The sequence below is a fragment of the Panulirus ornatus genome, chromosome 21 (genome assembly GCF_036320965.1).
Source record: "Panulirus ornatus isolate Po-2019 chromosome 21, ASM3632096v1, whole genome shotgun sequence".
NCBI classification, from domain to species: domain Eukaryota; kingdom Metazoa; phylum Arthropoda; class Malacostraca; order Decapoda; family Palinuridae; genus Panulirus; species Panulirus ornatus.
In genome coordinates this window covers 5613412-5640690 of record NC_092244.1, presented here as the reverse complement: position 1 = coordinate 5640690, position 27279 = coordinate 5613412, and the positions used below count along the sequence as shown (strand labels likewise).

General features: G+C 46.3%; 1 protein-coding gene across 4 annotated transcripts in view; it reads left to right on the top strand.

Moving 5' to 3' along the window:
- Window positions 1–27279, top strand: part of LOC139756311 (uncharacterized) — a 58757-nt gene that overhangs the window by 26084 nt on the left and 5394 nt on the right. Inside the window, exons 1-5 of one of the 4 annotated variants that reach the window (XM_071675611.1) lie at window positions 16163–16359; window positions 22403–22560; window positions 23302–23470; window positions 24480–24677; window positions 25664–25908. In XM_071675611.1, the coding sequence (XP_071531712.1) occupies window positions 16313–16359; window positions 22403–22560; window positions 23302–23470; window positions 24480–24677; window positions 25664–25908 (817 nt within the window). In that variant the 5' untranslated portion in view covers window positions 16163–16312. Of the gene's footprint in view, window positions 1–16162; window positions 16360–22402; window positions 22561–23301; window positions 23471–24479; window positions 24678–25663; window positions 25909–27279 lie in introns of those variants that run through there. The other 3 variants (XM_071675612.1, XM_071675609.1, XM_071675610.1) reach the window with 3 other exon arrangements.

Genomic DNA, 27279 nt, shown 5'->3' with positions numbered 1-27279 from the left:
GAGAGAGAGAGAGAGAGAGAGCCTAACGCCATAGTACTTCGACATATCAGCGACTCTCACAAGTAAGCCTCAGGTTGTGGGGGGTTCAAGGAAGTGGCGGATGCCCTTGGCCGCCAGGCTTTCTATGAGTTCAGTAGATGATGATGGCTCGACCTCCCTGGGAATACTGATGAAGTACACAATGCTTCACACCTCCGGCCTCTGAGGTATATCATATTCCCAACTACAGGACGCCATTGTTTATGTTTTCCTAGGGTATTTATAGTCTTGCCAACATCTGTTGCGCTGCTACGTGTTTATATATATATATATATATATATATATATATATATATATATATATATATATATACACACACACACCTGGCCCCTACTCTGTTCCTTCTTTCGGAAAATAAAAAAAAAACAAGAGGGGAGGATTTCCAGCCCCCCGCTCCCAAATATACTTGAATATACTTGAATATAAGGAATATACTTGATCACGCGCAAAATTGTGATCCTTTCAAACAATATATGTATATATATATGTATATATACACGAATATAGTGCATATGAACGCGCACTTCCATACAACACACAAACCTCCAACATCCAGGATCGAACCCGGGACCCCTGCGTGGTAGGCGGGAGTGCTACGGATAGGCTATGATCAGAGCCTAGCGGTAGCACTCCCGCCTGCCATTTCCAGGGTAAGAGAGAGGGGTGAGGTGTCAAGATCATGGTTGAGAAAGCTGAAGAGTGTGTGATGATATGGTTTGGACACATGGAGAGGATGAGTGAGGAGAGACTTGAAAAGATATTCTTGTCAAAGGTGGAGGAAACGACTGAGGAAAGGGATGGTATAGGTAGCGTAGGACTGCAGGAGGTACTTTAGAAAGGTCGTGTGTAACACCAGTACCTCAGACTGACCATGGTCATCCAACTTGGCTTCGACTGGGACCAAGAGCTGCGGAGGTGTTGTCTCGCGGCACCGAGACGCATCGAGGGCGAGGCAGATGTAGGCAGGCAGGTGTACAGCCAGACACAACAGCTGCACAAGGTCGACCAGTCGGGTTTTCTCTTCTCTCGTACAGGATACGCCGGGAAGGCCTCTCTACTGCCGTAAGCTGTAATCTCACCGTCATGTCCTTCACCTCGATGTATCTGAGTTGATGCTGGGTTTTTTTTTTTAACTTTGATTCTCTCTCTCTCTCTCTCTCTCTCTCTCTCTCTCTCTCTCTCTCTCTCTCTCTCTCTCTCTCTCTCTCTCTCTCTCTCGTAGTAGTAGTAGTAGTAGTAGTAGTAGTAGCAGTAGTAGTAGTAGCAGTAGTAGTGGTAGTAAGTCGTGGTTTGTGTCATCGTAAGTCCCCCAGGGGACACCGGTTGCCCGGCTCTTGTTGGCAGTGTTATGGTGAGGAAGGGAAGGGCGCGCGCGCGCGCGCTCTCCCGCCAAATCTTTGTTGTCGCCGCCGTGTGTACATCAAAACATAAACAAAAGCGTCCGGGGAGCCAGTGTAAACAAGCGCCCAGAGACCCGGTGTAAACAAGCATCTGGGGACTTGATCTAGACCCGTAGACAGGGGGAGGGGGATAAGTGCTGGGACGATGATAAACAGTGGCGATGGGTATGTAGACACTTGTGTAAACAGATGTGTACCGCACATGTGATAGGAAATGGGAGGATGGTGGTGTATTGCGGGTGTGGGAAGTGGGTCTCCCTACTGCTGGTTGACACACACACACACCAGGTGGTTAGATGTGTTGTCCTTGGGTACCAAACATTATGGGTCCTCTTACAGCATCTGATACACGTGTTTATGTATATGTATTCAGACATTCTCTCTCTCTCTCTCTCTCTCTCTCTCTCTCTCTCTCTCTCTCTCTCTCTCTCTCTCTCTCTCTCTCTCTCTCTCTCTCTCTCTCTCCTGCTTTACTACCCCCGTCACCATCCCTAGGGTGGTCGTGATCAAGGGTCGTGCCGTCGTGCTCAAGAATCAATCGTACCGTCGGTGCTCGAGGGTCGTAGCGTGTCGTACTGCCTCGCTCAAGGGGTCGTACCGTCACGCTAAAGGGTTGTGCCAGCGTGTTCATGAGGGCCATTCGTTCTCTCCACCCTGGAAGCATGGATGTTAGCACCACAGCTGCTCTGGACAGATGCCCGGCATGCAGCTGTTGCTGCTGGACCTCCTCCACCCCACTAACCAGCCCCAGCCAACCCTCCTTCCCCCCCTCACTCCAACCCATTCCCAACCCACCTAAGAGCAGCTGCATGGTGGGGGGGGGGGGGACGATTCCCACAACTCATGCCGTACATGGTGAAAAAAAAATCATGAATGAACCAGTGCCCTACTGGAATGAACCAGTTCGAAGCTCGTGTGCGTGTTTTTTTGTGTGTGTGTGTGTGCATCTGCCGTAGAGTGGTGGTCACTTGTGTTGGAGGGGTTTGGTTGGGTGAGAGTGTCAGAACACCTGCTCACACCAGCCATCATCCCGGGGCACATGATTGGCCACAGTTAGAGCGGGACTATATAGCTTAGTGGTTGATTGAAACTGTTCCGCGTCAGTCACACTCTCTTCTCTTCTCTTCTCTTCTCCTCTCCTCTCTTCTCCTCTCTTCTCTTGTCTTTTCTTCTCTTTTCTTCTCCTCTCTTTCTCTCGCTCGCTCGCCCACTCTCTCTCTCTCTCTCTCTCTCTCTCTCTCTCTCTCTCTCTCTCTCTCTCTCTCTCTCTCTCTCTCTCTCTCTCTCCTCATACATAGGAGTAATACATTACTAACATGAACATATGGCGCCTCACTTGCCGCTCCGAGACCTCTGTGATTACCCCCATGAACGATCGTTAACTGCTAACAACCCATTCTCGTAATACTGTAAGGGAGGACATGGTAATTAACTCGCAGTCGTCATTTGAGTCAGTGATTCCAGTAATTAACTGCATCTCTTTGTGACTTGAGCAGATGGCGAGAGGACTGCTCTCGTTGTCGTCCAGAGGAACGTGGAACATTGGACGACCTCGCCCAATACGACCTAGAACCACCTCGCCCAATACGACCTAGAACCACTTGGCTCAAAACGACCAAGAACCACTTGGCGCAATACGACCTAGAACCACCTCGCCCAATACGACCTAGAACCACTTGGCTCAAAACGACCAAGAACCACTTGGCGCAATACGACCTAGAACCACCTCGCCCAATACGACCTAGAACCACTTGGCTCAAAACGACAAAGAACCACTTGGCGCAATACGACCTAGAACCACTTGGCGCAATACGACTTAGAACCACTTGGCTTAATACAACCAAGAACCACTTGGCGCAATACGACCTAGAACCACCTCGCCCAATACGACCTAGAACCACTTGGCTCAAAACGACCAAGAACCACTTGGCGCAATACGACCTAGAACCACCTCGCCCAATACGACCTAGAACCACTTGGCTCAAAACGACAAAGAACCACTTGGCGCAATACGACCTAGAACCACTTGGCGCAATACGACTTAGAACCACTTGGCTCAATACAACCAAGAACCACTTGGCGCAATACGACCTAGAACCACTTGGCTCAAAACGACCAAGAACCACATGGCGCAATACGACCAAGAACCACATGGCGCAATACGACCTAGAACCACTTGGCGCAATACGACCTAGAACCACTTGGCGCACCACGACCTGGCGAAGGTACATAATCGCTATCGCTTCTCTTTTTTTTTTTTTTTTAACTTCCCGGTCGCTTCCGCCATGGTGACGCTCACGACGCGCCATCGCCTCCTCCTGTAGTATTACCGCTGCGTCGATTGTGTGTGTGTGTGTGTGTGTGTGTGTGTGGCGGGCGATCGAATCTGTCGCGTCCCGCCCATTGGGTCCAGCGGCTGCCGGGGCTTCCAGCAGACACGCCACCGCCGCCTGACGTCCGCTTCCCTCCCCAATTTCACTTCCGTCTTCCGGTAATTGGTTCCTCTTTCACCCTATTAAATTTTTTTCCCCCTCGTAATTTTTTTTGTGTGTGTGTCCATTTTTGTTCCTCCTGCTGTGTTCCATTTCTATTCGCTCATGATCGTTGCCTCGACACGTTTTCTCTCTCTCTTTGTTAAGTGTCTAAGCTGTGGAGATCTTTATACAGTGTTGTGTTGCGCCTTCTTGAAACACTCTGAGTTCCGGTGTTCCCGAGCGAGCTGAGCCGCTTGTGTTACTTAACACGTTGACTTACTTGTGTTACTTAACACGAAGACTAACTTGTGTAACTTAACACGTACACTAACTTGTGTTACTAACACGTACACCACTTTAAGTTATCTAACACGTAGACTAACTTGTATTACTTAACACGTACACCTTCTTAAGTTACTTAACACGTTAACCCACTTGTGTTACTTAACACGTTGACCCACTTATGTTACTTAACGCGTCGTGCCCCCTGTTTCACTTCACACTTTGAGCTCCTTTCTGTTACTTAAAAAGTGTATCATTCTGTACTGTTGCCATGTCTGTTTCATCATTCATAAATTATAGAGTATTAGATGATGTGCCACACTCTCTCTCTCTCTCTCTCTCTCTCTCTCTCTCTCTCTCTCTCTCTCTCTCTCTCTCTCTCTCTCTCTCTCTCTCTCTCTGCCCTCTAGCGCATACACACACACACACACACACACTCCTTCCGTAATCATTTTTTTACGGTAGTGGAACGGGGGTTACCCACTTTCCCGTCATGCCCTTGTGCGCGAAGCGAGGAGGGTGTGTGTGTGTGTGTGTGTGTGTGTGTGAACGGCAGCTGCTGCTGGCCTCATTCTGCCCCTTCCATGTGCCACGTGCCCGTCCCTCACTCCTGCCACGTGCCCCCCTCCCGGGAAAGCTCATACACGCTCGCGTCACCATTCCAGATGGCGAAGCAGGATTCCCACGGGCCATTGTTGTCCCTGGTCCTGACACGTGTTCCGGGGGCTGGGCTGCTCTCTCTCTCTCTCTCTCTCTCTCTCTCTCTCTCTCTCTCTCTCTCTCTCTCTCTCTCTCTCTCTCTCTCTCTCTCTCTCTCGCTTCAGCTGTGCCAACCCCCCCCCCCCCCAACCCTATATTTCCCTCCCGCCATCTTTGTTCGGAAGTTTAGCCCCAGCCACCGTGCATGCGCACTGTTGCCTTCGAGAGCTCGTCTGTTAGAGTACAATTCTCGGGTTCGTAACTCAGTTGTCAGAGGAAATTGGTCACGTGATGGGTTCCATCGTATGTCGTCTTCGATGACGTTTCCCTAAGGGAAAAAAAAACTAGGAAATTCTTTGATGGTCAAATGTTTATATATGAGGATAACTATATTAGATTGGAAAAAACTCATGTGTGTTCTTGCTTATGGTTGTGTCGTACCGTCGTGCTCAAGGGTCGCACCGTCGTGCTGAAAGGTCGTACCGTCGTGCTCAAGGGTCGCACCGTCGTGCGGAAGGGTCGTACCGTCGTGCTCAAGGGTCGTACCGTCGTATTCATCAAGGGTCGTTCCGTCGTGCTCAAGGGTCTTACCGTCGTGCTGAAGGGTCATACCGTCGTAATCAAGGGTCGCACCGTCGTGCTCAAGGGTCGTACCGTCATGCTTAAGGGTCGTACCGTCGTAATCAAGGGTCGCACCGTCGTGCTGAAGGGTCATACCGTCATGCTTAAGGGTCGTACCGTCGTAATCAAGGGTCGCACCGTCGTGCTCAAGGGTCGTACCGTCGTGCTCAAGGGTCTTACCGTCGTATTCATCAAGCGTCGTACCGTCGTGCTGAAGAGCTCAATTCATTTTGAATTAATTCTCACCTCCCATCCTTCCCCTTGAAAGGTGAGTGAGTCAGTCTCCTAAACAATTAGTCCAGTATTATTGAACGAGAAACACTGAAATGTCTCCCTAACCTTCTTTCTCTCTCCCATTAGGAAGGTCATTACAAATGTTTAATTACCTGTATGTACGGCAGATGGAAGGGGGTTCCTACACTCGTGGGGGCCCCAGCATCGTCCAGGTGTCGTCCAGGTATTAATTAGCGACACGTCCTGTACTACATATACGTGGCACGTATGGTGAGCGCAATGCTACCAGTGTGTTCGTTACTGGCGTGGAAGAACGAAGCTACGCACTGATGGATGTCCAACTGTTTGGAAAGAGGCGAGGCAAGGCTAAGCTTGGCTAGGCTAGGCTAGGCTAGGCTTGGCTAGGCTTGGCTAGGCTGGGCTAGGATAGAATAGGCAGTTATAATTCGAGGATTATTAAGTTATTTTTTTTTCTGTTGTTGTTACTTTTAGTTCGATGTTAAGGCTATTTCATCAAGTTAGACCATCTGTTTGTTTCGTTTGGTTAAGCTAAGACAAAGAATGTATATATAAATATATATATATATATATATATATATATATATATATATATATATATATATATATATATATATATATATATGTGAGCAGCGTCATCCGAGTTCTGCAACACGTAACATTCAACAAGTGTTTTCCTCACTATGTGTTCACAGTGATCATATTGTTTGATGTTGAATGTACGTTTCTGATCAATAGTTTTGATGACCATTGCTATGGCCCCCCAGCCGCTAGATGTCACCACACATCTTCCGTTCTCTCTCACCCTCCCGCCGAAAGGTGAAGTGCGGTGAGCTCTACGGGCAAGCTGTTCTTATACTCTCTCTCTCTCTCTCTCTCTCTCTCTCTCTCTCTCTCTCTCTCTCTCTCTCTCTCTCTCTCTCTCTCTCTCTCTCTCTCTCTCTCTCTCTCATCATCATCTATTTCATCACATCTTACACAAAACATTGGAAGCCATTTATAAGATCTCATTTCCTCCTCCCCCCAACTCACCATAACCCCTCACTCCTCCTCCCCAACACCCACCTCCCCACTCCCCTTAAAACCCCCTCCTCCTTCCTACCCCTCCCCCTCCCCACCCTATGTACCCAGCTGTCGTTTCTCTCCCCGCCCTCCATTCCCACGATTCCCGCTGGGGTGCCGCGCCCCCAGCACGTGCAGGGGGCGCGTGCTGAGTCCAGGTGTGCCTGTCGCCTCTCGCATCTGCTTATCACTGGGACGTGAATGAGCCACTTAAGTGCGACATCAAGACCCTTGAGCACGATGTTACGACCCTCGAGCATTAAGGTACGACCTCTCAGCAGTATGCTACGACCCTTCAGCAATATGCTACGACCCTTCAGCAATATGCTACGACCCTTCAGTAATATGCTACGACCCCTAAGCGCGACAGTACGAGCCTTGAACACGACCTGACCCTTGAAGTTCTACAGGGCCGTACCGGCGTGCTCAAGGGGTCGTACCGGCGTGCTCTAGGGGGTCGTACGGTCGTGCTCAAGGGGTCGTATAGTCGTCTTTCATGGAGTGGTGTTGCAAAGTCACGACCTGAACATCTGTCCGTCGGCTGCACAACACTGTGACACCTGTGGTCATTGTGAGAACACCTGTGAACTGGCTGATTCAGACAACTCGTATATTTTCCTTTCAATATCTTTTTTTCCCCTAATTTACTCAAGTATCTTTTAAACATCTGCCTGGCGCCATGTTTACATAGATGTTCGATATTATTCAACTCTAAATTGTAATGTCTTATTTTCTATAGCTGTGCAGCTAAGCGTTAGCTGTGGTGAATGTGAGCTGTGCAGCGAAACGTTAGCTGTGGTGAATGTTTGTTGAGGCAGCTAGACGATAGCTTTGGTGAATGTTAGCTGTGCAGCTATCCATTAGCTGTGGTGAATCTTAGTTGTGCATCTAGGCGTTAGCTGTGGTGAATGTTAGCTTTCTGGCGTCGTCCCACGCAACTTGAAAGAAATGGTGCTTCATTCTCGTCATTCATTGAAGAAATGACACTGGAAGTAATGCAAGGTATTGCAAATAAGGAGATGTCATAACAATATACATATAGCTGATTCGAATGACCTAACTTAGTAACTTACCACAACATAGGTTATATAAGTTTGATGAAGCTGACCTGCATCTATATCACTGCTATACTGGTTATATGAGATGTAGAACTGACCTGGTGTCAACTCCTCCCCTTTTCACAATAGCTTCAACAGAAGGCAAACAAGAAACATTGTACAGTGAATGATTATTATGCAGTGCAACATGTATATATATATATATATATATATATATATATATATATATATATATATATATATATATATATATATATATATATATTGTGCAGCGAGCAGAATCGGCATTGGGTACTTTAAGGAAAGAGTCATTCGAAGTTAGTGCAGTCATAGCAGACCATTGTGACTTCCAGATAGATAGATAGAGAGAGAGAGAGAGAGAGAGAGAGAGAGAGAGAGACAGAGACAGAGACAGAGGAGCATAAACTCAAAGGCGAGGTGGAAGGATACTTTTCAGGCTTTGTCCTACTCGACGTACGTGTAGGTCAGGAGGGCATTATGTAGGTCAGTGTGTGTGTGTGTGTGTGTGTGTGTCCTACGTCATTGGTGGCAAATTGCCACTCCTTCAGGAAGTCGTCATTCTCTACGTCATTCATTATTCACATACTGTCGTGAGTAATGATTTGTGTTATAGAGATCCGCCGAATTCTTCATCTTCCCATTTTTAACGATTATTTATCACTATAGAAAACTTTATTATGTTTAGTTTTTAGGGAGGACTCGTAGATTTTACTTTTGGCAAAAGTAGCTAACTTTTCTTTTTGATAAGCAAATTCAGGAGAGTAATTGATAATAATACTAAAGGGTGTTTCCTTTGTCTCCGTTTCAATTTTCGTCTATCGGTTTTACTGTGAAATCCATTTTTTTAGATGAGAGATTAGATAATTGTTATATTTCTCTCTCCATTTTTCTTTCATAAAGCCAAAAGTAAGTGCTGAGTTATATGGCCAATAGCTGTATGATGGATTGTATTATTAGTGGTAGTAGTAGTATCGTTATTTTATTAAGTGTTTATTTGTATACCGATTCGCATTTCTTTATATGTCATTCAGTATTCCATTTCGATTCCGTTCCTCCACTCCTTAAACGGTATTCGACTGTCCATGTTTCTCATTATTGTTGTATTTTGGGATCTTCCTCAGTTTCTAATCCTCTGCCTTTCCTTTGTGTTCCTCATTGGTTATGCTTGTTTACTGTCTCTTGAGTATGTCGTGTGTACATTTGTTTTCAATGATGCTTTGGCCCTACATTCTATCCATTGCAGACGGTAAAGCATATGAAAGGATGTTTGTAAGAATTCATAATTCCTTTTACACGATGCTTCATCAAAGAAAGCTATGTGCAAAAACTAGGGAAAGAAAAATTTACTCAAATCTGCTCTCTTTTTTCTTCATCGACGAGGTTTGCAAAACTCAGTCTCCACCGCCTCTCTCTCTCTCTCTCTCTCTCTCTCTCTCTCTCTCTCTCTCTCTCTCTCTCTCTCTCTCTCTCTCTCTCTCTCTCTCTCTCTCTCTCTCCGCATTTCGACATCTTTCCATCCCTATCCCCCTTTCCTATCCTCGAACCTGTTCTACGTCTGACCTGTTATTGCCAAGTTATATCCCGTTCTCTTCTCCATTCCTTTATCCTTCCCCGTCCTCCCCACAATAGCTGCTCACCCAGTGGTTCAGTACCCGGTGACAGGGCGTCAATAGTTCAATGTAGGGTGTTAGGGCGAGACTGAATAGGGTTATTGTAGTTCCCCAGAATTCCTGTCTAGCTTGAACATAGAAAATGGTCAGAATAAGAAAACGGGAACAGCCTGATACAGCGGGGACTCGTACAGTTTGTTGCTAACATATTCAGGTAGTGATGATACACACGAATTAAATGAACTGTTCGTTTAAACATACGTTGACAAAGCTTTTCCCTTTAGTGAACTGAACACAAACGGTGGGTCGTCCAGACTTCGTAAGTGATCAACTCCATAATGCTGGAATTCGGTTGTGAACCCCGGGTGCCGGGTCTGGAACGCGGTGCCCCGTGAGATTCATGGGTCGCAGTGCTAACCAGTGCACTGCTTCGAACTCGTATGTCTACTGCTTTGTTTCTGTGCGTGTGTAGAGAGGTCAATTGGAAGGCAAGAACACAGGAAACTGCAGGAGACCGAACAGTAGTGTGGGAACATCTGCCGATGGTGACGCCTTACAAATGCTGGTGAAGGGCTTTGTGCCCTCTCCAAAGGGCCGTCCAGGTCCTCGTTCAACTCAGCGGAACAAGGCACAAGGGAGAGCCAGTCGACCGTCCAATGCCCAGCCCATAAACATCCTACCTACTCCCTCACATGTTTCGTGGCCGCCTTGATGTACTGAAAATATATTTTGCAAAGGATTTTGTTTTCAGAATTGACGAACGTATACTTGTTTGGTTAGGAGGAACGGATGTATACTTGTTTGGTTAGGAGGAACGGACGTATACTTGTTTGGTTAGGAGGAACGGACGTATACTTGTTTGGTTAGGAGGAACGGACGTATACTTGGTTAGGAGGAACGAATGTATACTTGCTTGGTTAGGAGGATACGCTTTGTTGTTGTTCATCGAGCATCTCATACGTAATTACCTGGTACGTTCTTTCCTTTTTTGATACATGATCGCCGTTCCCCCGCGTTAGCGAGGTAGGGACAGGAACGAAGAAAGCGTACATCCGCTCAAATTCATTCTTTAGTTGTCATGTTGTGCAATGCACTTACACCACAGCTCCCTATCCATATATTCAGGCCCCCCAGAATATATACCTTGAACGCTTCACATGCCTTAGTTCAGTCTACTGTCAGCATGTCGACCCCAGTATACCACATCGTTCCAATTCATTCTATCCCGTGTATGCCTTTCACCTTTCTTGCATATTCAGGCCCCGATCGCTCAAAATCTTTATCGCTTCATTCTTTATCATCACTTTGGTCTTTCCGTTCTCCTTGTTCCCTCCATTTCTGACAGATATCTTTGTCAACACACCCTCTTCTGCTCTCTCAGCCACACTCTATTACCACACATCGCTTACCCTATCATTACTTACTCGATCAAACCACCTCACACCACATTTCATTTCCAACATATCCACCCTCCTCTGCACAACCCATCTATGTAGCCCATGCCTCGCGCCCATATAGAATTATGCAAGGCCAATCCCCATTTCTTCCCGTCCACCCCCCCCCCCTCCAAACACACACACATACACACACACACACACACACACACACCGGCGAAACTCTTCCCCTCCACCATCCCCCCCACCACCACCACTCCCTGCCCCTCCTTACACAAGTGCCTCTGTCCCATGTGGTTAGCCATCCGTATCCTGATTGGCCGAGGCCAAGAAGGTCCAGGTACGGCGAGAATGTCACTGAGAAGTGTGCTGTGATTGGCGGAGCAGCTGACCAGGTGTGTCGCATTGTGCCGGTGGTCAGCTATTGTGAGTCTCGGTTGCGCAAGTGATTCCCTAGTGGGGAGGAGTGGGGGGGGGGGGGGGGTTCGTCTCCTCTTTTATGCCACTGGGCATTCTCCTCCTCGGATGGTCTCTTGTGTTGTTGACTCCGGGTTCGCGACAGCTGTTTTTGGGGGGGTAAAGCGAAGGGTCGGTCGGTCGATTCTTGAGCAACGCACGGACGGTCCCACTCTCCTCACGTCTCGTAAGTTGGTGGTTAAAAACCTGTGGTCGAGAGGGACAGTCCCTGTGCTTCAACCCCATTCTCTCTCTCTCTCTCTCTCTCTCTCTCTCTCTCTCTCTCTCTCTCTCTCTCTCTCTCTCTCTCTCTCTCTCTATCTATCTATCTATCTATCTATCTATCTATCTCTATCTATTTTTTTTTCTTCGTGTTAATTTTCTTCCCGTTTTCAGTTTTTGTTGCTCCAGTTTTCTGTTTTCCATTCATTGTTTCTAGATATCCCCGCTGGATGGGATTATCTTCCCCCTTCCTTTCCCTCTTCTCCTTCACCTCCCCCTCCTCCTCATCATCATCATCTTCATCATCATCCTTCTGTTCCTCTTCCGCACCGTTACTTACCATCATCTTCACTACTGAGTTGTAGACCAAACCCCTTCTTCACTACACCCTCGATGAACTGAAGGGGGGGGGGGGGTTTCACTGTCATCACGGTGCCTTTACTGTATCACTCCACCACCCTGCTGCTGACCGTTACTTGACTACATTGGAAACCACCATTTAAAAAGTAGGTTTAGTCTACGGCGGTGAGAATGTTCCCAACTTTCCTAAATTTACCATTTTTCACATCGTGCAGTTGTGGGCCACAGACATCTCGGACTCTGAAGACTTTTCATCGACCCATGGACAATATCCTTTCATGGCAGACTATACTTTTGGTCATCCTCTTCCTACTTCCTATGCGTTTCGTCGATATTTGTTACCTCAGTAGCAACGAAGACCTCCGGAATCAACTCTACGAAGCCCAGAAATACCAGAGGGTATTGTATAGTATACCATTTCTGAACCTCTTTGTGAAGCCTCCAGCCTATCTTTACGTCCCCGTGGATTTTAGATTCCGGGATTGCATTGCACCTTTGGTGAGCTGGATCATAGATGATATACATGAACAGCAGCGTCTTGTGAGGGAATTGAACGAATTGGGACGTCTGCCAAACCAACCGCCGTTTTCCCTCACTCGCATGCTTCCATTATGGTTGCTGTATTGTCAGGTCATCGTAGCCATGTTGATGAGCTGTTTCACCTTCTTCAGTCTGCTTGGCGACATCCCCTGTGTGTTGGAACCTATCTTCAGGACGCTTCTAGAAGTCTCACTGAAACCAAGGGACTAGTAACAGAGGGGATCGCCTGACCCGACTCGAGGGACATCCGCCTCACCGCCTACAGTAGTGCGGGTCACGCCATCACGCGCGCTCCCACCAACAGCCAAGCCCAGCCCAATCTGGCAAGGGTATTTTCGTGCCCGCCAAAGGTTGCACTAGCGTCACCAGCGCCAACTTCTGAAACTGGTACGTCATGCCATAATGTCCAAGGAGCAATACCCTCATAATATATGGGAAAGGATGATGCCCAGTGCAAGGCAGGTGATGTATGGTACAGAAGACTGCGAAGAGCACTGTTGGCACAATGCCTTCGACTTCGAGCACAATTACCCTTGCGAGACAGAGAGCACTGGCACAGAGCTCGACTCTGCCTTGACAAGTGTGGATGAATCGACCTTCCATTATGATCATGATATCCTCAATCGATACCACAGGCTCGATAAAACATGTGCAACGCGAATGGATAGAGGAGGGCCTATTGTCCAACACGTGATGGCATATCCTTGCTATATGGGAGAACATGATGGACACAAAGTCGTCATCTACGCCCTGAGGAGGAAAGAGGAACGTCAGGATTTTGTCAATCAGAAGGTGATGATGTGTGCCCTGCAGGGGATACCAGGAGTTCCCCAACTTTTTGAGAGTGGACGTAGTAATTTAAACCACCCCGTCTATGACCAGTACACCGTCCAGTACTGTGAAGGTATTCCCTACGATAGAATTAAGAAGATGGGGTATCTCTGCACCTGCGCACACGCCCTTCAGAAGTTTTGTTATCTGCTGTCGGAAATGCACAAGAGGAGAATGGCCATGGGCAAAATCAAAGAGAAGAACATCATCTATGACGTCGAACACGACCGTATGTATAACATAGACTTCACCAAAGCTCTGGAAGAGACCGATTTGGATGACGAGAGAGAGTTCGACAGATACATTCGCGAAGATATCGAGGCATTATTCCTTATAATCAAATCACTGAGGAAATTCCCATGCATAAGGGATCTCAGCGCTGAGGTCAAGCAGAGTCTTGAAGAAAAGAATCACATGTCGTCCAGTGAAATATCTCGCAGGCTGGAGGAAATACTTGCAAATAAACCGCTCCCAACCCCTTCCGAGAAACTGTTAGCCGAGAATTAACCTTGCCCAAAGCGCCCCTTGGCTAAGCGGGTAAAGAGCTTCGTCCGTAAACGCCTGTTCAATACAAAACCCAAAGAATGCATGACCGTTTGCTATCTGGACTCGACCCCAAACCTCGGGCCTCGTCGGAGGGCACTCTCGTGCAAGAAGCCTTGAAACTTGAAGGTTTAGTGCACTTGAGCGTGCAGCAGGAAGGCCTGTGTCTCTGTCTGTCCGGAATAAAAGATACCTTCTAACTTTTCCCCGTAACTGTGTGTATATATATGTGGGGTATCGTCGTGGTCAAGTTGTTAAATTATTTCATTATTTCCTCAAAGCTCCAGTTTCTATTAACTTGTTCCCGTCGTTGGTCAAAATGGAAAATTGTTAGTTTAGGTTTCCTCAGATTCACATTCTATCTTGATCATTTCCAAGGCACTAGGAGTGCTCAACTAACCAGGTTGTTTCGACTCTGCTTGATTAAGTATATCATCTCTGCCTCCCAGGGTCTGCTCCTGAGACCATGGTATCTATGATATCTTAGTTATGCAGACGATAACAAGTATCTATCTACGTATTTCCCTCTGGACAGTTAGTAAGACTTTGCTTATCAAAATCTCGTGTCACATATCACAGACTCATGATCCATATTATCAGACGTGTGGGGTTTTTTTTTCGATAGGAGTAAGAAATATACGGATGTGAGGTGGATCTCTGTGGTTATTGCGGTTAGCGTTGCTGACCAGGACGCATTCACGGGCTGCCCTTCAAAGGGTCAGGTCAAGGGCCAGGCCATCATACCCAAGGATCGTACCATTGAGCTCATAGGTTGCACCAACATGCTCAGGCGTCGTAACATAGTGGTCATGGGTCGTACAACTGTGCTCATGGGTCGTACAGACGCACTTAAGGATCGTAAAATCGTGTTCAAGCGTAGAAAAGGATATGGGAGCTGGACCTTTCAAAACATCTGCGTAGCTTCACTCCGTAAGGCATTTGAGAACTTGAGTAATGCGTGACGTGTCGACTTTCTTTTTAATACGTAATAAGGCGACAGAGGATCTGACATCATCAAGACGGTATCCCCAGGGTCATTTATCTGATGTGTTCACACCGATGGGTTCTTCTCCCACCCACCCCCTCCCCCTCCCTCCCACACCCTCTCAACCAATCATGATGGTGTGTATCGTCATGACCTTCCCTCTCCACCCCCCACCCCGCAACTGTGTTTCCCAGTCTGGCACGGTTCTCAAGACTCCAACGAGATAAGGACTAGTTAGATGTAATGATGTTTACACTGTGGTTGATGTAAGGTCAGAGAAAGATTGGAGAGGAGGGATGGATCACAGATGGATAGAATGGGTTTGAGGTGATGGTGTTACGGTGGGAGATTTCAGTGCATTGTTCAGTACGTAATAGCTAAAGAGTGGATGGAAGCAAATAAGGTCATTCTTCGTCTGTTCCTGCCTCTACCTCTTTATTCGGCCCTCTTCCTGAAAGCTTTGTCTCCGAACCGATGGGAACGAAAATGTATCATGGTTACATACCCTCATTTTGGCACCTCTTTTACTGTTTCGTAGCCTGCAGCACCAACTTGACTCTCTGATGTCTCTTTGTGATAAGTATTTGGCAGATTAAGAAGGGTTTAGTAAAACTTCATCAGTCAAGATGATATTAGATTTTTTTTTTTTTTACTAAGAAAAGCTTTGATAAGTTATATATTTTGGTATACCCTACACAGTTTTCTTTGTCGTCCATCATTTTAAAGTTAAGAGAATATCCGCATCTTATTTTTGTTAAACATTATTAGCTTATACTTCATACCTGAGTTCCTAACTCCCAAGACCTGGGCTTCGAAATTTACAAATTTGCAAAAATATATGGGTCACAATCCACGGTCTGAATAAAGTATTGAATGAGTCGCCATCAGAAGCCTGTTTATAGAAACTGGATTGTCCATCTGGGAACCATACAAGACCCAAAAGCGCAAACATGTCTTACCTTATTATTAACTTTACCGCATTTTAACAAACTATTCTCCCCAGCCTCATATGGCTAAACCTAAGATGGACTCTGTTTGATTTTAACCAAATGGATTAACCGCAATTATACCCAAAAAAAAAATCACCAAAACGACTAATTGAAAAATAATTCAAATCTAACCTAAACTTACCTAGCCTAAACTATCGTAGTATTATTAGCTAGTTTGTAGCTGTGTTCGTGTATGTGAAAGCAAACATTCTGCCCTGGCCACCGGCCCAGGTGCAGTGTGGTGGTGGTGGTGGTGGTGGTGGACGCGGGCTCTCTATCAGGCGTCTCATGAAATGAATGCCTGTGGACTATCAGTCGGAAGGGTAGCCTAGTCCATCATTCACTACCAACCCGATCACACGTCACATCCCCAACTCTCCACACCCACACCCACCTCGCATCCATTGTCTTCGTATGATTTATTTAGTTCATGGTTAAGTCGTTGTAGAGGACCTCTGCAGAAAGGGAGAAAATATGTCTCTCAGAAAGACGGCGATCTCCACCATCTCCTTAAGTGTGAGGTAAGTAAGTGTATGGCTCTCTCCCGTCAACACCGCAACCTCTGTATATCCTCGTTTCAATCACGACACCAAAACAATCCAAGTTTTCATGGATTATCCCTCATTTCATAGTGTTTATCAAAGAGCTGCTCATTACATTACCTTAATGATTCTGGCGACCTCACAGACTTACTGTATTAACCCTGGACGCAACGGTGATATCCTTCAGCCTTTCTCCTTATTCCTTAAGGGTCAAGACAAATGCCAGGTCATAAAACCAAAGGTCGTACCGTGATGCTCATAGGCTAAACTCTTATTATTATTTTCTTTGTGAAATATGACGTTCTTAGTTCCATTTCATTAGCGCTCAATAGTCGTATCAACGCCGAAATGTGCAGCAATATATCATTACAGTCAATAATTCTTCTTATTCAGTGGATATTATGCCGAGAAATTTAAATCCGTGGATTTTTCGTACATTAATTTTACAAACGAATTAGTCTCATAATATGATTAGAATTCTCACTGGTTTTATCTATACACACACGTGTATCGTAATTCCAATATGTACATAATAGTGAGGATGCCGTGCTTCCTGGCAGGTATTCGAAAGGCAGTGACATAAGATGGATTAGAGGAAGGAGGGGCCTGGCCCCAGGTAATTTAGGGGGCCCCCGAAAATGAGAATATCCGACTTGATGTAAATCATCGATTTTCTGGAGCACTGCTCACATATCTAGGGTGGTTCTTCCCACATCTATTTACAAGTGAGGGTGGAATTAGAAGACCCTCGTCTCATTAACCCTCAAGGCATCACCTCCCTTCAGCCATTCCTTTGTGTACGTTGCTAATTTGCTGTTCTTTCCCTGTTTTGCATGTGTTGTTTTGGCAACTGCTTTCGTGAGCTTTCTGCATGTGTCCTTTCCACCAGGGTTTGGGCCCGAGGCACGCGTATAGCTGCTGCTTCCGACAGTTTCTGTGTGGCGACCGGCCATTCGAGGAGTGACCGTTATGATGCCTCCTTTCTTGGAACATCCTGGGCTGCGGAATCCTCAGCCTCCCTTCATCTTTCCCTCCTTCTGTAGCCTTCTCTACCTTTGAGTCGGATCTAGAAACGCTAATGAAACCCTGAGTGGTTTCTACTTTCTTTTCTCTTGTTCTTTATGCCTTTATCCCGAGGCGGCCTCGCCTAGGGGCACGTTCCGCCCCCTGCCTTGCCACTCATCATGGAGATGAAATGCACAGCATATACAAGATACATGGACGACGAATGACTGATCGAATACTAAGTAATCGAATGCCCTTCGTCTCACGGTGGTAAGCAGGGAGGTCCCCGGTTCGAGCCTGGCTGTTGGAGGTTTGTATGTTGTATGAAAGTGCGCGTTCCTGTGATTCATGCCCAAGGATGACCCGTCTTCCCCAGCGGCCGTACCGTCGTGTCCAAGGGAGGATCAGAAAGACCCACTCCAGAGTTCAACTATGTCCCATTCGCCCCCAAAGATAGAAAGAAAAAAAAAATACTATTACTCATGCTTCACACTGTGCTGTCTCCTCTATCGACGTCCTCGCCCCTGGCGCATTTTTGCCTAGTTCACCGTGACCCCTACGAGGTGGAGATAAGATAAGGGAAGCCTTATCTCCGGCCTAGACACTCATCTTACCCATCGTGCTGACCTTGCTAATGAAACGGGCATTTTAAGATCGCTGTCGCGTTAACAGGTCATGTCCCCCTTAATCCCGGGTTGGAATATAATAATTTCGTTGTGTGCCGTGCATGCACCGTTATACGAGAGAGGTCCTTACGGCTAGGTTAGGTGATTATGTATCAGTCGTTATCTTAGCATACCACCACCTCCGTGTACCAAAGTCGTTATATTTGTGGTTGAAGATATATCGACCACTACAAGGAAAATCACAACAGGGTTAGTGTGGTAGGCGTCTGCTTCTTGATTTTACGGTTGCTTTTTACTTTTCTTTATCGCCAAACTCGCCTTTAGATAAATAAATGAGGCTATCTATAGACGTAGGCTTAAGGAATTTTTTTTTTCTTTATGAATGTCAGGTATCAAAAAGAAAGTTATCAATAAACGTTAGTTTAGAATATTTATATAACTCCAAAAACTATTAACCTAGGCTTTACACACAGGTTCTTTGTAATTAGGGTACTCTTGTTAGTATGTATGTCAACCACTTGCGAACACCTGGCAGTTCCAAACCTCCCCTGGGGTGCCATATGCTCGTCCAGCTCAAGATCCGGTCACATCACAGCCCTGTGACTACCGTCAGCACACGAGACGAAATGTTTGACCTTTGAATGACGGTTGGAGTGCGCATAGCACTACGATTTAGTTTGTCTTCGCAATGACGGCAGCTAGATCTAAGCGTCGAGTCTGAATTCAAAATTCGCTAATATTTTGACAAACGTATTGAGAGAGAGAGAGAGAGAGAGAGAGAGAGAGAGAGAGAGAGAGAGAGAGAGAGAGAGAGAGTGAAGGAACCTTATTGATAGTTTACCTCAATTACTTTACGCCAGGTACCTCCTGCTTATGGATTAATCCTAAATGGGAGGATGAACAGCAGGGTTAGCTGTGGGTTGCCGAGCCAACATCTGAAGTTTGCCAACATTCAGTGTTAAATGTGGGACCTCCTGTTACCTCCATCTCTCGATAAGATAACACCTTTAAGACGCTGAGGCTTAAGTTAATCTTCAGAGTAGCCTAATTGATCCCATGGTATGATTGTCGCAGCTTAATTGATCCCATGATAATGATTGTCGCAGCCTAATTAACCCTCAATGATAACATTTCTGGTAAAAAGACCACAGGAAAGATGATATAATGAATCATGGCAACTCCCCCACATAGCAGAAGGAAACCTCAAAAGAACCTTACAATTCCTAGAAGTCGTCGGTGTAGATACGACTAAAGTCATCTAAAGTGTTGAGTAATCACTGGTTTTAGGTCCCTGATTGGCCGTCTCCGGCTTGTTACGGTTATCGGAGGGGGGAGAACCAGTCGGTGCACATTTGGTTGTTTAGTGACTCCTGTGACGTTGACAATATCTTCAGTACCTGATCAGTTTCACATTCAACTACACTGATGCCTGCTTCCACGCAGGTGAAGTCCTTGAAAAAAAAAAAAAGGAAAGGAAAAAAAAAGCCAAGGCTGAGGCGCGCCTAACAACGGGGTAAAAGCATTGGTGTGGACCAAGATTATTATTATGACTGCTCACGCCACATAAGACTTCGATCGTATAAACAAGTTGTGCGCCGGGAGGGATGGTGTACGATTCTTTTTCTTGATGGCTGGTTGATTATTTGGGCTGTTTGGCGTGTTGACTGCCAAGGTTCGTCAACATCTCAAGTTTACAACCACCAACCGAGTGATTTTTTTTTTTTTTAACGCTTTTGTGGGACGGTGTTGAAGATCATTCTGGATCGATACACGCTATCACTGTAATGAATAAACGGATTCATATTCAGCCTTTTTTTTTTTTAGGAATGATAAACAGATGAACGCGTGGTTTGTACAGCGCTGCATAGAGGTCTAATGATAGGATAAATCCTATATATATAGATCGACTGAAACCTATCTTAGAATACCCGGTTAGCTAACTGCTCGCTTTCCTGAGGAGTTATATCTTGATCTCAATATCCATAGTATTTCCTTGTTTTATTTTGTTGTTCTTCAAATATGTATGGGAGATAATTCGCTTGAGTCTCTTAATGTATGGATGTATTATTTGTTGCACACATTTCCATACACACTCAGCCTGGTTCCCTCATTAACTTCGGTCATCTAGTTGGACGCTGCTCAGAAGCAACGTGTGCATAAAGTGGTACCACATCAAACAACTTTTCGATTTGGGAAACAAAATTGTCCCTTTACATATTTATCAGTATCCCGTGCTAAGCTCTTCTCCATTTCATTTTCTCCATTTCCTCCGAGTAAATGTAAATTGAACCTATCAGCTGGACACTGTACAGTGGCCACTGGATAGTAAACAATCAGCCTATTACAGAACTAGTCCAAATTTGCTGTAAACTTGTGGCCTTGGAATAATCTTGATCTTCAGGATTTTTTTCTGATAGTGATTATCATTTGACGTCGATACCTTCATTGACCGTTGCAATGAAGAGGCTTAAAACCCAGATAACCAGCCATCAAGCAAGCATACCCTACCTCACATTCGTCTAGTGCTGTGGCGAGTTTGTCTTGCTTACGTAAGGAACATTTCCACTTCCAGGCAAATGCATGTTCCTATGGGGAAAAGCCATCTCCTATCCCCTGGGAGACCAGGGAGTATATTCCAAGCATAAACTCAGAACAACCAGGCGTTATGCTTTATAAACAAAAAATGGTGTTTTCCCAACCGGAGCGATGTGTGTGTACGGTTGCCGAGCTGATATTTTCAACAAAGCCATTGTTGGCCAAGAGTGCGCGCAACGTCCGAAGCAAAAAAGAATAACCTCTCCAAACATTGTTTTCCGCTGATTATATTTGGAGCAGGAGCCCAGCTTCAACAATATGATACATGATCTTCGCTGACACCTAAGTCATGCATTGTATGCCAAGTTCCTGACTCCATTGTGGGTCAGGGGATTCGAGGTTAGACCCGACCGTATTTTACTTACGAAAATGTCCCCCATACTCCAGGCGACCTAGTAATCTAATTTGGATGTAGGGCTCTGATTATCAGGGATGATACGCCTATCAGATTAAGTTACTGGATGTAAGATTGTAACAGTTAGGGTCCTGTATGAAGCCACAATATTCACAAGAATTCCTGGTTGCTTTGTAGTATATTCATACGTAACGCGATACAGTACACGTATCATCGGTGTAATGCTTACATCATTATCTAATAACCATACTGTATTTGATATGGAGTCATCTTAAAAGATGATATCCAGGGAGATCTCAAGACCATGTACAGACGCTGGATGGGTGAGGCTGAGCCAGCAAGACAAGTGTGACCAACCAGGAAATTTATATTGCTGTTCGCCGTTTCCAGCCATAGCAAAACAGCGTCAAGAACAGACGGGAGACAGCGACAAAGTATAATAAAGGAAAAAAAAAAAAAAAAAAAAAAAATATATATATATATATATATATATATATATATATATATATATATATATATATATATATATATATATATAAGATCATCATGAATCTATTATCAGTAAATATGTATGAAATAAAAGACAAATACTTTCATGATATGTAAAGTAGCGTTGGATGCTATCGGGTGGGTTCCTAAGTAGTTTATTTTGTTTTGCTTCGTCTCAGGTAACAGATAAGAGAGTGACAAGCCAGCTCAAGTGTTTTGATCTTGTTATTTCTCAATTCAAGTGTAACTTTAAGATGACCATATCTTATCTCACAGAGAGAAAAAGAAGCGAGTGAAACGGATGGAACTGCTATAATAAGTTGGCGAGTCATAATGTGAGTGGCAAGGCTAGCTTAGCTGAGTCTTCGTCTTCCCTTAGAAACGACGCCACATTTCAAGTGATTTTAGTCTCTCTCTCTCTCTCTCTCTCTCTCTCTCTCTCTCTCTCTCTCTCTCTCTCTCTCTCTCTCTCTCTCTCTCTCTCTCTCTCTCTTAAATCTTGACTGAACTAATGAGTAGAATGTAAGTAGTACTGTGTTATTTGTTCGTTCTGTAAGAGAGAAAAGTTGTTTCATATACCCGTAATATGCACAAGGGTGCTGCTATCTTTCGTTATCCATTTTGAAATCTGGGAAAAGTGTATGCAGATAATGGTTATCAGGATGGAGGGGGGGGGGGGTTGGTTATTGCTCAAGTAATGACTCCCAGTAATAACTCGTCATGACGTCTGTCAAGGCCATACACCACAACTGCACACCGAGGCCAAGTCTCCTTTGATGATACCACCTTCCTCGAACGACAGCGTCGGCTGTCTGTTAACAGTGATGCTCTCTCTCTCTCTCTCTCTCTCTCTCTCTCTCTCTCTCTCTCTCTCTCTCTCTCTCTCTCTCTCTCTCTCTCTCCTGGTATTATTTTTTTTATCATTTTTTTTCCTCATGTTTCACCTGGACAGTGGGAATGGTGTCGGTGAGGGCGCGTCCTCCCTGGCTCTCGATGGAGGCGGTGAAGTGAGGAAGAAGGGCCTCAGCCTGTCCATGACGTCGTTCTTCCTGGTGGCCCAGATGGCCGGCGCTGGGTTCCTGGCCCTACCCAGGGCCCTGGCTGACGCTGGTGGGTAATCACACACACACACACACACACACACACACACGTGCTTCACCACGACGGCACGACCCTTGAGTACGAAGGTACGGCCCTTGAGGATGAGGGCCTGCCCTTCGACTACCCAGTATGGCAGGGTCATGCTGTCGTGCGGAAGAATTCATACTTTGTGTTCCTCTCTCTCTCTCTCTCTCTCTCTCTCTCTCTCTCTCTCTCTCTCTCTCTCTCTCTCTCTCTCTCTCTCTCTCTCTCATCTATCTATCTATCTATCTATCTATCTCAGCTGCAGTGCTCGTGACGTCTCTAGATGTATCTCTGGGTCACGTTTGCTCGCTTTCCTCGAAATCTTTTGTTCACTTTCTTTCTTCGTCCATTCAGTCTTATCCTTCTTGTCGCTTCAAGCTTAATTTCCTTTCATCTTATATACCTTTCAGTTCCCCGTCCGTCATTATTAGTTTCTCTTGCAAGTAAAGCATGTCTTTAGCGTCCATTGTCCCATCTGTATGTTTTATTAGGGTCGTAACTTTATCATATTTACCTTTCAGTAAAGTTGCCTCCTTTCCTTCGCCAAGTTTGTCAACATCAATTGGGTTTTGTTAAAAACTGGAGGTAACACAGTTTTTCTTCACGTCTTTAAACCTTTAAGACTCCATCTCTCTGCGTAAAGCCTTTAGAAATTCGAAGGTTTGAAAATTTCGGACTTCGAAGACAGGTAGTTTACGATGTCCTCTTCGGCGCCGCCCCTGGCAGGTTGGTTGGGGATTCCGATGCTGTTGATCTTCTGCATCAGCGTGGCCTTCGCCGGTACCCGCCTGGGCAGGTGTTGGGTCATCCTGGAGGAGCGATGGCCCGAGTACAGGGAGCCAGCCAGACAGCCTTACATGGAGATCGCATACAAGTCACTAGGGAACACTGGCAGGTGAGGTGTGTGTGCGTGTGCGTGTGTGTGTGTGTGTGTGTGTGTGTGTAGCAACAAGATGGTGTAATACCTTCTCTAACTTTTGCCTGAATGTGAATATATATGCTCATTATCTTTGTTTTGTTTTTTGAGGTCAAGAATTCATTTTCTGCATTTTCTCAAGACGAATTCTTTTGGAATTAGAATCCTTTGGTTGCGAAGGCATGACCTGGTGAATCTGTGGAATCAAATTCCCTTCAGAACTAAGTTTGGACCGTCATCCGTCATGGGTCGTACCATCGTACTCAAGGATGGAACCGCCGTGCTGAAGAGCTTAGTATATACACGACTGTAATAAGGTCTTGTGCTGTAACACTGTAATGGACTGTACAAATATCCTGGACCATAAAAGTGCCTTGGACTTTAACACTGTCTTAAACTGTAGCGGTGTAATGGATTGTAACAGTGTTCTGACGTGCATCACTGTAATGGACTGTAATAATATAATGGACTCTAACATTGTATTAGAGTGTAACAGTCTCTTGTAATTTAACACTGTAATGGACTGTAACAACAGTGACCTGACCTGTAACAGCGCCCCTGAATCCTGAATGTAAACAATGACCCGAAGTGTAACAGCGTAATGGACTGTAATGATGACCAGTGTAACGATGTCGTGGAGTGACCCAGTTATTCGTGAAACATTATTTTGATGTTTGTTGACATTACTTAGTGTGAAGCATGTTATGAAAACTTCATTTTATTGTATCTTTTCTTCCTTCGCTGATCTGAAGTTTTTCCACAAGGTTGGAGGAAGACTTCGTCCCCCCCCCCTCACGTTCCCACCCACCCCGCCAGTGGCCACTTCTGATACCCACCATAGTTGCAGTCCCCCCCCTCCCCCCTGACCCCACTCACGCCCTAGCCCCCACACCCAACTGAAGTATTTTGACCCTTCACGTTTGACTCACCTCACATAGTCTCAGTCCCTCTCTTCCGGAAGTTAATGCTGTGGTGTCGTGATGGCCAGGAAGGTGACGCTGTGGTCCGTGGTGCTCAACCTCTTTGGGAGCACCACAGTGTTCATCATCCTCATCTCCGAGATGATATCGGGCGTCATCTCGAGTCTGGAGGTGGGAGACTGCACCATCACCAAGTGCCAGCTGGTGATCATCGTGGGCGTCTGCATGATCCCCATAACCTGGCTGGGCACGCCCAAGGACTTCTGGTGAGTGTGGGAGGGAAAGGGGGTCTGTCTACCTGGACTTACCGTGGATGCAGTGCGACGCAGTCGCTCGTTATCCTGGCTCATCTAATGGCTCTAGATACCCAAGGTCACTAATCTTACCTTGCCGGGTAGATCAGTATGGGGGATACTCAGAATATGTGCCTCCGAACCTCAGCAGGGCTGGCCAGGGTCGTGCGTTTGTGTGATGCGTATGGTTAAGTCATGTTGCCTATGAAGGCCCCGCCCCAAGTAAGGTTCCAACCAGAGGCCTTTGAAATCTTAATGCCAAATACTCTAGCCATTTCCTAATGGGTCGTGGCTTATCTGTACACCGTCTGGCGGTGTCCTTTAGAAACACAGAGCCTTGAGTAACCTTCAGGGAAAAGCTATCCTAACTATCATTACCATCATCATCACTACACCCAGAAGCACCGCCACCATCCATCACCAGCATCCTACAACCAACACTTCACTATCATCTCCACCAGTCGCCAGAAAACAACACTGATAATATCATCATCCCCGCCATCGTGATCTTCACCATTATGACTATTATCACCACCATTTGCACAATAGCACCATCACCACCTTATGCAACCACCATACACATCACCACCACCAGATAACCACCATGCACCCACACCATATCACCGCCACCACCCTCACCACGTAAACACCACATACAATAACATTAGTATCATCACCATATGACCACCATACACCACCACAAACACCGCATCACAACAACGTATCCCATCGCTCCACAAGCTGGTACCACCGCCTCACTATCACCACCGCATCACCCTCACCACCATATCCTCACCACCGTGTCCTCACCACCGTATCCTCACCACTGTATCCTCCTCACCACCGTGTCCTCACCACCGTATCCTCACCACTGTATCCTCCTCACCACTGTATCCTCACCATCGTGTCCTCACCACCATCAATACAGTAACGGGTGTGATGGCGAGTCTCCCTTCTAGGCAGGCGTCGGTGCTGGCCGTCGTGTCTACCCTGGTGGCCGTCGTTGTCATCATCGTAACCATCTTCGTGGAGCGAGACACGCTGCCGGAGAACCCGGTCTACCCGAACCCCACCGTTACTTCCTTCTCCCTGGGCTTCGGCGCCATCCTCTTCGCCTTCGGCGGCGCCGCCGTCTTCCCCACCATACAGAACGACATGAAGGATCGCTCCGAGTTCTGGAAGAGCGTAATCGTCGGATTCCTCGGTACGACTCGTCCTACGGTGACTCGCTGGGAGGGGAGAGTGTGGAGGGTCGGGAGGCCAGTAGTCGGAGGGAGTGTGGTAAGGGCTGCAGGTGGGAGGGAGGAAAGGAGAAACTGGGAGGTAAGTGATTGCAGGTGGGTAGGTGGGTGATGAAAGTGGGAGGGAACTGACTGTAGGAGGTTTTATGGTTGGTGGATGTAAGATGTGTGAGGGAATGTGTGGTTGGAGGTGACCTGCTTCTGGCATACGAAGTTGAAGAGGTCATGTGTTAGTAGGTCGTCTGTACGGCAGGTCATGTGTTAGCAGATCGTTTGTATGGCAGGTCATGTGTTAGCAGGTCGTCTGTACGGCAGGTTATGTGTTAGCAGATCGTTTGTATGGCAGGTCAAATGTAAGGCATATCATGCATCAACCTTTGTTTAGTACCAGTTCTACACTCGTGGGGGGGTGGTCTCATCTCACGAACTTTCTCTGCCATCAAGTGGCCTTTCATGCCCTTGTAAAGTAGCAAGTCTTCACAGTTTCCTTGTTGAATCTCTTCCAGCCATCCACCACAACAACAGTTCTTTGTGTTCTTTCTCAGCTTCCTCCCTAGTCTTGTCTAAGTCTCTGGTTCCTCCGGTATTGCATCTCGCGCACACCTTCTCACTGTCAACATCGTCCAAGTGATGCAGAAACCTGAAGGCTGTAATCATCCCCCCCCCTCTCTCTCTCTCTCTCTCTCTCTCTCTCTCTCTCTCTCTCTCTCTCTCTCTCTCTTTTCAGGGACCCTCTTACCTGCTCTTTCATGAACCCTCTCATGAGATTGGGTGAGGTGGCGAACTTGAGTCATCCAGTTTTGGTTTGTGTTGTGGACACCTTACCAGACATTTCCTTACCCGAATACTTGAATGCGATTGTGGTATTTCCCAGCAGACATGTTCGCCTCTGTCAGAGTTCTCCTGATATGCTTCTCTGGCGACAGATTTAGACACAGTGTCGACACTTGGGTGTCTTTCACACATAGATTCCTGGAGATTACATCCCTCTAGCATACAATCCCACCACGACCTTCTATCTCAGTGTCTTCTCATTACCTTACACTTGCACTGAATTTCAATAATCCTTCATTACAAAACATTTTAGAATCTGTCCAGGTCCCTCCTTCAGTTGAACGAATCGTTGCCACTTCCTTACTTCTCTTTTATGATCTTTGCATCCTCTGCAAACATGTTTAGGGATGAGTCTAGCCTCTCGGGGAAGTCATGTAGATACCTCAGAGACAGGAGTGGACCCAGGACAAAGCCCTGTGGCATGCCACTGACGATCCCAGAGCATTTCAAGATTGTTTTCCTCACCATCACCCTCTGCTCCCTTCTACTATGGTAATCTG